The 12903-nt window shown below is 33.9% G+C and overlaps 1 protein-coding gene across 1 annotated transcript in view; it reads right to left on the reverse strand.

Moving 5' to 3' along the window:
• Positions 1-1553: 1553 nt before the first annotated feature.
• Positions 1554-12903, reverse strand: part of LOC143917398 (uncharacterized) — an 84516-nt gene continuing 73166 nt past the window's right edge. Inside the window, exon 6 of the mRNA XM_077438900.1 lies at positions 1554-1804. Within this exon, the coding sequence (XP_077295026.1) occupies positions 1706-1804 (99 nt within the window). The 3' untranslated portion in view covers positions 1554-1705. The remainder of the gene's footprint in view (positions 1805-12903) is intronic.

The following is a 12903-nucleotide window of genomic DNA, read 5'->3' on the forward strand; positions in this document are numbered from 1 at the left end:
TACAAAGTCTTATTGTTAATTAAGTTAATTATTTAGGACTATCACAGGATCTTTGTATCTGTAATGAATGAGTTGGACTATATTTTTAAAAGCTTTTATACCTTATACTAATTTTATCCCAATCGAAGCTAGGTACCTTGGATATTTTTATTTGTTTTTATTAGTTTCACTTCGCCAATTGGTCTGACAAACTTCCTACATTCTTCCGATCGCTTTTGTGAGGTTTGTCATTTTGTGAGGTTTGCCATTTTGTGAGGTTTGTCCGCCGATAGAGATTTCAATTGCGTCCGATAAGTCGCTGGTGAAATATATTCGTAAGAAACAAGTTTAAGAATTAAAATTTTTGGAGAAGGTGCCGGCTTACTAATCGCCAATTGCCAGTAGCCTTTTTTTACTTTCCGCCCCCCCCACTCTTTTTGTCTGATTTGAATTGCTTAAACGCCTATAACTTTGTCTTTTTCACACTGTATTTTATAAAATTTGCATTATATGCTCTCATTATGTCTCATATATTTTTACTTCACTAATAGTGGATTATGGACAATGGTGGAAACAAAGTAAATAAAAATATCGCCACTTCGACTCAAAATATTTTTAATTAATTATTATAAATGTATAAAACTCCTGTTTGGAGTAGGAAAGTTCAACATTCTCTGAATCGTACTCCCACTCACCAGACCTATTGGTATTTATGCATGTTTAATACTACTATACAATAATTGATAATTCAATTTTTTGTGTTTTTAAGTGTTTTAGGATGAGGATCAAAGTTATACTTTGAATGTTTTTCCATAAACGCTGCGCTGATGCCTTTTTGTTTATTGTTATTGTCGACGATTAACGTAGGTGTTGATCCATCAAATTTAAGAGTGTTTTCCGTTTATTTTGAATTTATTTTATTATTATTGTATACCTACGCTTTTATATGTGTACGATCGCTCGAGCTATGGGCGGCAAATTAACATCCCATTCAATTCGTTGAATGATTGAAAAGCAACCCGAGAATTTGTCACGAAGTCATTGAATCGCGGGCACTCAAATATGCACAAGTTTTGCGAAATTCGAGTCCATCCGGGGCGAAAGCATTAACGAATAATCTCTTATTTACTTGGATCACGACTATAGTCCGCCTTTCACTTTCCGTGCGGACAATCCGCAATTTCCATGTTCTATTTTCAAACCTAGAGTGGAAGACGCATGTACAGGATCGCCTCAAAAGTCTGGCCCACCCACGTCAATGATTCGGTTAGCAGGTCAGGAAATTAGATTTGGTCGCTTTGGAAACAAACGGATCTCGTTATGATCCGTTATCCGGCAAGATCCTCTCCCGCTCTCTCCTCCCTCAGAACAGATGCTATACGTGGATATAATCACAGACAAAAAGTGAATGTATACGTACGATAGAACTAAAACTTCCGATTTGAAAATGATATACGACTAGACCTTAAGGGCGAAAACACACAGCGATGAACAGCACATCGTGTGCTTGGCTCCCCGCTGTGGTGGGCTCCTACATTTCTTAAAACGTGAGATAGAAGGAGAAATACAAGGATACAATTTAAAAAAAAATGACAAAGTATGACTTGCATAACATAATTTATTTAATAAATTCGACTAGATGTGTAATAACAGTGCGTTTGAAATTAAATGAAGCTTTTATTCTACGCACTACATTTTGCTAATTTGATTAGGGACTTTTTTGCGTTTATTTCTTCTCTTCGACGGCTTTTTCGGTTTCGTTTATCTCCTTTAACAAATTAGCCAGTTCTACGTTTCCATTCGGTCCACCAGCCACCTTCAGGATCTGAAACGAAAAATAAGCGAGTTCATTATTGTGCGTAAACTTTGTGTAACCAATTTAACTTTGAAGCGTTCGAATGAACACATTTAAAATTTGATTCAAATATGGTTAAATGTATTAGGTATATGTGCGTGGTTCTAAAATTGAACTGATGTGCATATAAATACGTGCATGTATAGTTTTTTTTTAATTATAACTGTATTAATGACTAATTATTATAAATATCCTATATACTAAGGCTTTCATGGTATGAATTGTTGTATAAAATAGGTCTTCTTTAGATAAAAACGGTATACATATGTATGTGTGAAAGGAAAATAGGATTGTTTATTGGAGCAAATGGTTGCGTCACACTTTCTGGAGATATCTGGAGAATGAGATAGTGGATGAAAGTGAGATGGGGTGTGTTTTACAATCCTCGTCGGACACTTGACGTTTAAGACTGAAGATTACGAGAAGGGTGGTCGGTCTTAAGTGGAAAAGCCTCCATAGTTTTTCTGTGAGTGTTCTTGTGTCCTCGCAATTTCCTTTTGTTTTCTGATTTTTCGCGTAATGTGAAGATGAGCAAAGTGTTGCGTGGTGATGGATACATATGATGCGGAATTCGTAACAATTACATATAGTAATGTTTTTTTTATAATAACATCACATTAGGTGCTAATGATCATCCGTTTGGCATCGAACTGAAATATTATCATGTATTGGATTATTTTGGTGTTTCATCATTTTAGTATTGTTAGTTTTTTGGAGATAATTATGTATGTTCTGTGTATCTAAGCACTGTCTGATGATTAAATCGAAATATCCTGTTATGCTACATATGCACATATATACATGAATATATGTAAAGAGCAATAATATAAATCAATTTTTGTGTGTCTAATATATTCACGGTTTTGGATCACCAAATTTGCTATACTATCTAAAGGCAGATCCTTGGCAGATTTCAGAAAGGCTCGGAGCTCTAAATTGAAGGACTACCATACAGTAACGCTTGTGCAAGTGTGTTTTACTATGTAAATTTCTACATATACATGTGTATAATATGTATACATGCATATGTAGAATCTCCATATTTGATATACCATATTACATTACACTAAGTTTTTAAAAGGGGTTGGAATCCGGCCTCAAGGTGGCCCCATATAAACTTTTACCCGCTTGAACTTAATAAGACTTAATAAAAATTATGTCAACTCTTTAGTTGGGTTAATTTAGCTCGATGAATTGGGAAGAGGAACATCTACATATGACAGAGCTGCTCTAGCGGCTTCAACTCATGTTTTTGTTCCATCATTATGTGTAATTATGGTATTTGGTACTAATGTACAAATTTTTGATTATATACGAGTATGTCGCCTTAGACAACTTGTAGTGGCACATATGGTCGGGTTTCATATCATGGATAAATAATAATAAAAAAAACAAACATGTAGAAACTTTAACACTGTTTCTATTTAAAAAAAAATGTCGGTACGTGCAACAGTAGGGGAGGTCAAATTGTATTGTAAAATAAATAAACATATATTTAAGTTTAAGTTTGGACCATTGGCAATACAGGAGTCCCTAATGCGCCAAAATGGTCAAACAAATACAGAGAAAAATAAAAATATATGCATATAAACACGGACAAAAATACATTTATACATAAAAACAATAGCATTATAATAATAGCAGATAAAGTAAAAATATCAAAAAATAAAATACAAAGCAGGGAATGGCTTGCACCTATAGCCAGCACCAATATATGTATGTACAGTAACATGCAGAGAAATCGCATCACTTTCAGTTGTTCGATGTTTTCGATTTTTTTTAATTACATGAAGCTATACACAAGTTTTTTTGGTTTTATTATTTGATTTCAACTATTTAACATGTTTAACGATTAAAAAATATTATTTATATTTTTAAATTAAGGCGAGATACGAATTAAAAAAAAAATGCAAAATAGGGCATTTTTCTTATATGTATTTCAAATGTCTCTAGCTAAAATAATATTACAGTATATATTTTTCTATGAATTAAAATACATAGGCAATGAACATATGACAACAATAAATAGTAATTTTTAGTATGTCGTCCGAAATTTCTGCAAACCATACATTTTCAACAGTTTTTTTAACTCATAATTTCCCCCAGGGTGTTGTTTTTATTCCCTTTGCTTTATAATAGCCCATAAATATTCGATAGGTTGTAAGTCGGGGCTATTGTTTGGTCATTTTAGTGATGAATATCTACTTTCTCTTTGTATTTTTTTATTTGTAAAAAAATAGCCGTCCAAACTTAATAAAATGCTATAAAATTTGTTTGATGATATCAATCACTTATTTTAAATACAATAAATATCATTTGTGCCCGATGATAATTTACAAAATCGGCCTGAAATTTTGAAGTCGGTTGACTTTGAAAGATGTTGTTCAATAAAAGACGGAAAAAAATCCCAACTGTTCCAGCAACGACCGGCATGACGTATAACCAGAACAAAACGAATTAATGAGAAGTTTCTCCAAAGTTCAAGGGAATTATACCCAATCATGCCAAAAATGGAATATAGTATGATCTATCCTAGCCTAATATCAAATATTATCAATTAGAAAAACAACCGGTATTAGTACGAACATTCGTCTTCGAGATCGTACTACGAAATTACTACAGACAAGTATGTATGTATGTAAGAAGCGGCGCGCGTGCGAATGTTTTGCATGCAGAGTTCCAGGAAATCGATCAGGGCTGTGCCAAATCCCAGCGCACTTTCGATAAAAATGGTACAACCGGGAAATGGTACCACTTGGTGAAAATATGTATCTCAAACTTTTCCAAGTAGGACACAACGCCGAGAATAATTGTACGGTTTTGTCGAGCGTGACGAATTGTTCTCGAAGCTGGCGGTGTGGTACCAACTATTGTGTGTTATACTTTGTACGGTTTCCCTCTCGCACGAAACATATCCCATTACAGGATTTGCCGAAGTCCCACTAGTGTACAAGGGAATTTCATTAATGGGTTTACGAATACGTACACGGTTACAGCGTCAGTGAACGAAGCACCACTCGCACGTAGGTACACCATCTGTTGTTTAAGACAATTAGATATACTACGACCGCAACACCTTTGGTTCGAACTCAAAAAACAGATGTAAGCGAATTTTCTTATTCCGGGCTCCATTGCATGAGATTCGCGTTAGGTTACTACATACTAATACATATTTAACCGGTCGGGTCGATACATGATGTTTGACCATGAATTTCACGGGGGAATTGCGTTAGTTTGTATCAGCGAGTCTTAACATTTGGTCTGTGGATTTGGATGAAGAATAATATGCCATATGCAAAAAGAAGTGCAGATTTTCTAGATCATTTTATACAAATTTTAGGATAGTGCATTTTTTTTTCGTTTTTTTAATAATTACATGGCATAGAACTATTAAGGATAGTTTCGCTAGTTTTGCATTAATTTTAAATACAATCATCGTATCTACGTTGTTTTCAAATATTAGATTAGAAATTATTTTATTTTATTCAATCAATCATGCAAACTCGTCTTGCTCCAATGCGGCGAGTGTGCTATACAGATTTATTAATTACTAGCTGAACCCGGCATACGTTACAATGACACAATAATGCATGCAATTCCCGTTTCAAGTGATGGTTGGAGCTCAACTTATGTCTCTTCAAAGCCGTGTCGTCATAAACCAACTGGTAACGTGATTACCAACGAACACATTTCCTTGACTATACAATGGCGCTTCAAACTTTCGCGTCGGTAAAATCGTAATTTCGAATATTAGTATTAAGAGATTTTTTCCCGTTTTTGTTTCACAGTAAGCTTCCCGGACATGCATACAACAAATCCTGAAAGTTCTATCGTAATCGGTTGAGTGGTCTATGAGCCTATATGAGACGGACATTCAATTTTATATATATGTAGATAGATATATTTACATTAAACTCTACATCTAAGGTCAAACTTTTAAGTATTATACAAGGCAAATACATACAACGATTAACATCCATTGATATTTATGGAAAAATTTGCAGCATTTATACAAATCAGTGAAAACCGAGATGCTGAATAACTCGAATTTTTGCGAGAGAGATGCCAATTTGTTGGCACTATTTCAATAAAATCATATAAATGTACTCTGAATACGAAACGATCGATCTTGGAGTCAGGGATAGAACCCGTGACCACACAATTGAACGCATTACATGCGCTAACCATTGATCTATGCTGCTGATTATAATCTAATATATAATTTCGAAAGAGACTTTGTATGTTTTTAACCATCGTTGGATCGTTGAATCAGTGACATGAATATTCAAATAAATTGAAATAAAATAAAACTATTCAAATAAATTTAATGAAATGTTTATTATATTAGCCATGTTTAAGCGCTTTATATTATAAATGCCGAGTGAAGCCGGGTAAAAACACTGTAAACAAGTGTATATTCCTGAACGCAATCAAACAAGAATACGCTTGATGCATTAAATCAGCTATTGAACCTCAATATCTATTTGTTATACAAGAATATTATCCCTGGTTGTGCTGGATACTTTCGTAAGTTCTACATGCATAAATTTTACATACAATATTTGTCTGTTAATCTTGTAAAATATTAAGGCGGAGTAGGGGAGGAGGTTATAATTAACATTTTTAATAAAGGTTTCGTTGCTTTTTATATTACTATTAAAGGTTATGTGCCACGGGCTTATTTATTACACGTACATGTATATGAAAAAAACTTGTTATTTGCTGTAATGCACAATGATGTTTAGATTGGCGCTTGATTTGTTTTTTGTTTATTTTTCGTGCTCGAATCTAATACGACTCGTTCAAGTGATAATCTCTGAAATCAAGTATTATAAATTCGTTTTTTTTTGCTTTAATATTATGAAACTCTTCTTAATTTTTTAATAATAAATATGAATTCCAGTAAATTTATTCAATATCCAAAATATTTTGCGAAACGTCTTAATGGACTTTTTGTGTTAGTCATATCACTATCAGTCATCGACTGTTTATTTTTATACACGGACGCGGTTGAATGACCGTGTTATATAATATTATTTTATTTATTCATTGAGAAGAAGGAAAAGGAAAAACATAATAAAGTCGTGATCGCGTGTACTCGCTGGGGAATAATTCCGATAAGATTTTAACTTCAAATACACGAGCACTTTTTTCTGTCAATTTTACTTGTCAGTGGAATAAAAAACCCTGACGTTCATCTCAAGTCACTGTTCAAAAACTTGAACTCGTACTAACAAACTTATGCGATATTTCCGTGTATTTTTATGCTTACAGAATAGTTGTCAATTATAATAAATCGGATTTCATTTTTGCAATCCGACAGCTCTACAATTATGCTTACTTAATTGTTTTAAGTAATCAAAACAATCATAATATTCGCATTGACGCTTAAGTTTCAGTTTATTATTAAATTACTTTAATTTAAGTTTAACAGCTGTGTACGAAAGTTTGACCAACACTTTAAAATAATATAACATTTAATAATTAGCACTATAAAACCATCCATGGCCCTTATATCTTATACAGCAATTAGACATTGAACCTGAGATGGCGAAGATATAAAATTTATTTCATAAAATATGAACACTCGCCTTTATAGAAGCATTTTATTTATATAATCCGGATTCATACAAACATCCACAGTGGCATCTATGGAGAAATTTTTGCTGCATTTTATATTCAAATTGGCGAAGCTCGAGACGCCGAATAACTTACAGACGAGTGTGCACTTTTATAAATAGATACAATACAATCAATCAATACCCTCTATATACATAACTCTACATGTACATATATAGAGGGTTTGTATGTAACATAAGCATTTTTTTACACAATGCCAATTCTTACAAACATCCACAGTGACATCTATCGAGAAATGTTTGCAGCATGCTATAGTCAAATTGGCGAACCTCAAGACGCTGATTAAATTGAGATTAGCAAGAGAAAAAGGAAAGGAGATGCCAATTTTTTGGAACCGTTTCAATGAAAATCAGAAAAATTGGCAAACTCCGATAGGATACGATCGACCTGGAGTCCCAAACCAAAGTCTGCTCAGCAGCTACTATTGGGAATCGTACCGTGGCCACTCTGCTCGAAAACATAATATGCTAATCACTAGTCCACGCCGCTGGTTTTTTTTTTATATTTCACAATGTCCTTATCAATACTAGGTAAAATGCTAGAACGTCATATTTTTCGAAATAACAGTTCCTCGAACACCAACTATTATAAATACAGCTTGTAATTTACTTTTGTAAATCACTTCACTAATTACTAATGTAAAAACAAGCAATTTACTACATACCGTCTTATCAGTTTTTTTATTTTATTTTTTACATAGATATATACCAGGAAGGCCTGACAGGTAGACCCTATGCGCCTTCCTAGACAATTAATTACAAACATTGCACCATTTATTTAACATAAATCTCTGTATTTCGAGAGGCTGAAGAACACGAAATTAACAATTAATTAATCCATTGAGACATCTATAGATTTAGACTTTAGATGCATTTTTACATATTGTAAATAAATAAATCAAATTAAGATATTTGTGACATAGCGGGTAGGATGATTTTTGCCAATTTGTTGGAACCGTTTCAATGAAAATCAAACAAGTCTTCCCAATTTCCGATAACCTTAATATGTTTAAAAATAAGCTTGATGTACATATTTCTTAAACTTAAAGGATTTCTGTAATTCTTCTTTCCCAGTATCTTATTTCTGTTTCTCGTTTTTTCTCTCTTATTTTTATATTAATATTGTCATTTTGAATGTATTTTACTTTTTTCTCATTTAATTTACAAATATGCATAAATTAAACCCCTTGGGTCTATCGGCTTTGCCGCCTCCCCCAAGCATGCTAAATAAATAAATAAAAAATAATAATTTGCAAGACCATGTCTCATCCATATTCTTCTAACGTTCCTGAACATTTTTTTCATCATAGTATGACATTATATGTCAATATTATAGCACATAACACATGATCGTATTGCAGAAAGTGCTTCAGGAACGCGGATTGTCGTATTTGCATTATTTTATTTTATTTTATTAATTGAAAAATCAACAGACTGGATGTACATAGATATGTATAAAAAAACAAATAGTAAATAAATAATATATGTAACATCCGAGTCCAATAATAGATTTTTACAAAAAATGAAAAAGATAAATATAAGGAAAACAAATTAAAAAGTAAATAATAAAGGCATGACAAAAAATGTAGAACATTGCATAATTAAACTATAGTATTAAAATATTTGGAAAAGGTTATAAAATAGAATATAAGAAGAAATTGAAATTTACAAATATAAAACAAATGAAAAAGGTAAATACAAAATAAACAAATGAAAACTAAAAGAATGAAAGCTATAATATGATTAAATAGCACATTACATAACTAAACTAAAGTATAAAAATATTGGAAATATTGGAAAAATAGAATAGGAGAAGAAATGAATCAATCGGTCAAGATTCTCTTGATGTTAGACCTGAATTGATGTAGGGAAATACCAAATAGATCAACCTCATTCAGCTCTCCGTTAAACATACGATAAACGCGCTGCAGATAAAAATATTTTTGGGAATTAGTATTGAAAGGATCAAGTGAAAAGAGTGCAACGCGTCTAGAGTACCGAACTGGGATTCTGAAATTAACCTTATTCAGTAAATCAGAACAATCAAGGAAACCATTTATGAGCTTAAAGAAGAATATAGCATCAGATTTTTAAAATGTCGGAAACAGTAGAATGGGTATAGGTAGGAAAAAGGTAGCGTAAGGATTTAATAAATTTAAGTTGAACTTTCTCAATACAATTAATATGGGATAAATAAAAAGGTGACCAGATAATTGAGGCAAATTCAAGGTGAGACCTTACAAAGGAAAAATAAAGTAATAATTATGCAGAAATGAAACTTTGGTAGATTTACTCGGGCACGAATATTATTTCGGAACACGTTTGTGGCAACCCTGACGTTGACCTTAGAGTTTGCGTTCGCCGCGAGCGCGCCCTTACAAATTGTAACCCTTTAATCTGCGTGCAGATGAGCGGTGCTCGTGTCGATGTCGTCGATAAATCGTATAGGTGCATCTCGCTCGCACGACCGGCCCTTCGCGTGCTTTTGTCCCTTTCTAGCGGCGTCCGGGTCCGCCAGCCGGTCGTATCGATTGTTGCCACTCTGACGTAAGAGCCCCCTTCGTTCCCCTTCGTCGCCGGCTCGAGTAACAGGTGTGTACGACCACGTTGGACGCAAATCCCTCACCTGGATTTAGGAATTCTAACCCCCCTACCTACCTGTCCCCAACCACCGCATAGAATCCCCGCCTCACCCTCGGAGTGTTGCCGATAGCGAAAAAAAAATATAAAAAAACGTCTCCCAAGTTAATGACGTCGTAGGATGGCAAAATTGAGCTGAATTCGCTCCGTAGAGTGGTCCTTATCGATCGGAAAATAAAATAAAATGTACGATGAGTGTTTTTACACGGTTCATATTCCATGAAAATACACATTCGACTTTCTATTTTTTTTCCTATATCTAATACACATTTCAAGCGTTATTACTATATTATGCCAAAAGTGCTTCAGAAATATTTGGTAATGACATTTCACCAGCGGTTTTCTGTCACCTTCTAAGATTTTTAATGCACAAACAGATAATATGTGACCGTCACTGCATCGAAAGTGACTTGAACGTAAATCGAAAGATCGAAATTTTTTCGCGTTTTTTTTGACGATGTATGAAATAGTCCGTTTACGTCATGGCCACAGTGTCGCGTTAGAGCTCTCTGTAATGTCACTGTGGCTAATACATATGTTAAATAAAATAAATATGAAGAACGGGTAATATATAGTACCGTTTACCATGCATACATTCTTTTCGATCTTTCGACTTTCGTTCAAGTCACTTTCGATGCAGTGACCCAGATCCAGGTTTTTCCTGGTATCCTTTTTTATTTTTAATTAAACCTTTTTAATTTCAAATTGACATTGAAAAGGATTCAATTTTAAATGAAAAAGGATCAATTTGGAATGAAAAACCTATATCGAAGAATTCCATCGCGGATGAATATGCCGTAGTCAACCAGACCGATAAACACCTACAACAAGGTCACCATAGTCACTAAGAATCGGATGATTATTAGAGCAATGACCAGAGATCGGCGTTGGACGAATGCCGAATATTAGAAAATAATAACAATAGAGCGCTCCATCAGTATTCCAAATGGTTCACTATTGTCAACCTTTTTTTTGCTCTCCCGGTTTCTCGGACAATGGATATTTGTCTTGTTATTTTTGGCGGCAACTTGACCGCCGACCTCTACTTATCACCGTCTGAAGACAAAACCGTCTGAGCAACAAAAAAAAAAATACCGGAACAGAGACTAATGAATCTTTATTACGTTGGACTCACTGAATTCGAATATGGCAATGATTTTTTGTTAGCTTGCTCTCATCTAAGTGATGCGCGTTTAAAAAAATGGGAAATTTTTACAGATTTTTGTTTTTCGCAGTCGTTAATTCAAAATCTAGTATTGCTGTGCGAAAAGTGAGTATTTGATTCAATAGATATTTGAAATACTTATAATTAATTTTCTAGCGAATTTTAAGTGAAAAATATATATTTTTTTACACAATTTTTTTCCGTAATATTAAATAAATAAGCAAATTTTTCAATTTACCACGTTTATAAGGATTGCTTTTTTTGTCAATTTTTTTTTGTTTTATCGAATCCCTACTAATTCGAGCGATACATATTGTTGTTTTCCCGAAAGGTGAGTTTATCAACACAAGTTTAATCATTAAATATTAATATCTTATGAGATTTATTAAAATATTATAAGTATATATTTGAATAGACAGGCGCAGTCTCTCAAAATGGTACATACATATGTACATATTGCTTATCAGTACTGTGCCCTTGTATTATAATATTTCACCGCCTGTCACTTTTTTACAACTGAAACTCGCCGTACGTACGTTTATTTACAGCGTTGTCGTTCTTTTTGTTTTTCCCGTTTATTTATTTTTTGCGTAACACGTAAATTTCGCCAGGCGGTGAAATAAATACGTCAACCGTCCGTAATAACGTCACAAGTCGCGCTGACGTTGTAACCCTGTTATGTACTGCTATTTTTGTTGGGTTTTAGTTTTGGACGCGTTACGAAGTTACATATAATTAATTTTTGAAATTAAATTTTGTCAGTCATAACCGCACTGGAAACCCGACAATTGTGCGTATTATATTATATATGTATATACAGTGCGCGCGCAGGGTTATAAATAACCCAATTTAACGGGGGGTTATGCAATTGAACGTGCGGTTTTCAATGTCGCCAAAGTACGTGGAATGCCTCGCCAATTATGCTGAAATCTAAATCGAATACCGTTTTGTTAACACATCGATTTCACACTAGATTCCGACCTGTGTATATGTCTGATATATTTCATGTCATAGATTATCTTCAGTTTAAAGTAACATGGTTTTGTATAATTCCATTTTTTTACTATTAAAAAAAATACGTTAAGGTCTATTCATACTATCCAGCAGTGCACGGAAAAGACGATTTCTATTCATACTATACAGCGGCGCAATATTGCTTGCGTTGTATCGTCAATATTGTCACAATATGACGTTTCCGAAAATATTCATATGCGCATGCGCACTTTCTTTAGTTAGGGGGCACTAACTACAATGACGTCACGTCGCGCGTGAATATTTCCACAGTAGCCAAAGAAAACTAAGTTTTACTTGATACGCTACGTTGACATGTACTGCTGTATACTATAAATAGACTGTGTCGACTACCGCTGCTACGTCTACGCCGCGTACATATTACGTAACATTTGAATGTCAATATAGAATGTTCCTCTTATATCGGTTAGCATATCGGTGCGCGCAGATATGCCTTGGTGAGATATACGAAGATACACTAAGACACAAAGCACCTAAAGTGTTGATACTAAGCACAGAGTGCACGCCGGGTTTGATCCCGTAAGCTGACTTCGATTGAAAAGAATATATTCCGAGTATAATCTTTAATTCTGCTGGTCAGACTTGGATATTTG

The sequence above is a fragment of the Arctopsyche grandis genome, chromosome 9 (genome assembly GCF_051622035.1).
Source record: "Arctopsyche grandis isolate Sample6627 chromosome 9, ASM5162203v2, whole genome shotgun sequence".
NCBI classification, from domain to species: domain Eukaryota; kingdom Metazoa; phylum Arthropoda; class Insecta; order Trichoptera; family Hydropsychidae; genus Arctopsyche; species Arctopsyche grandis.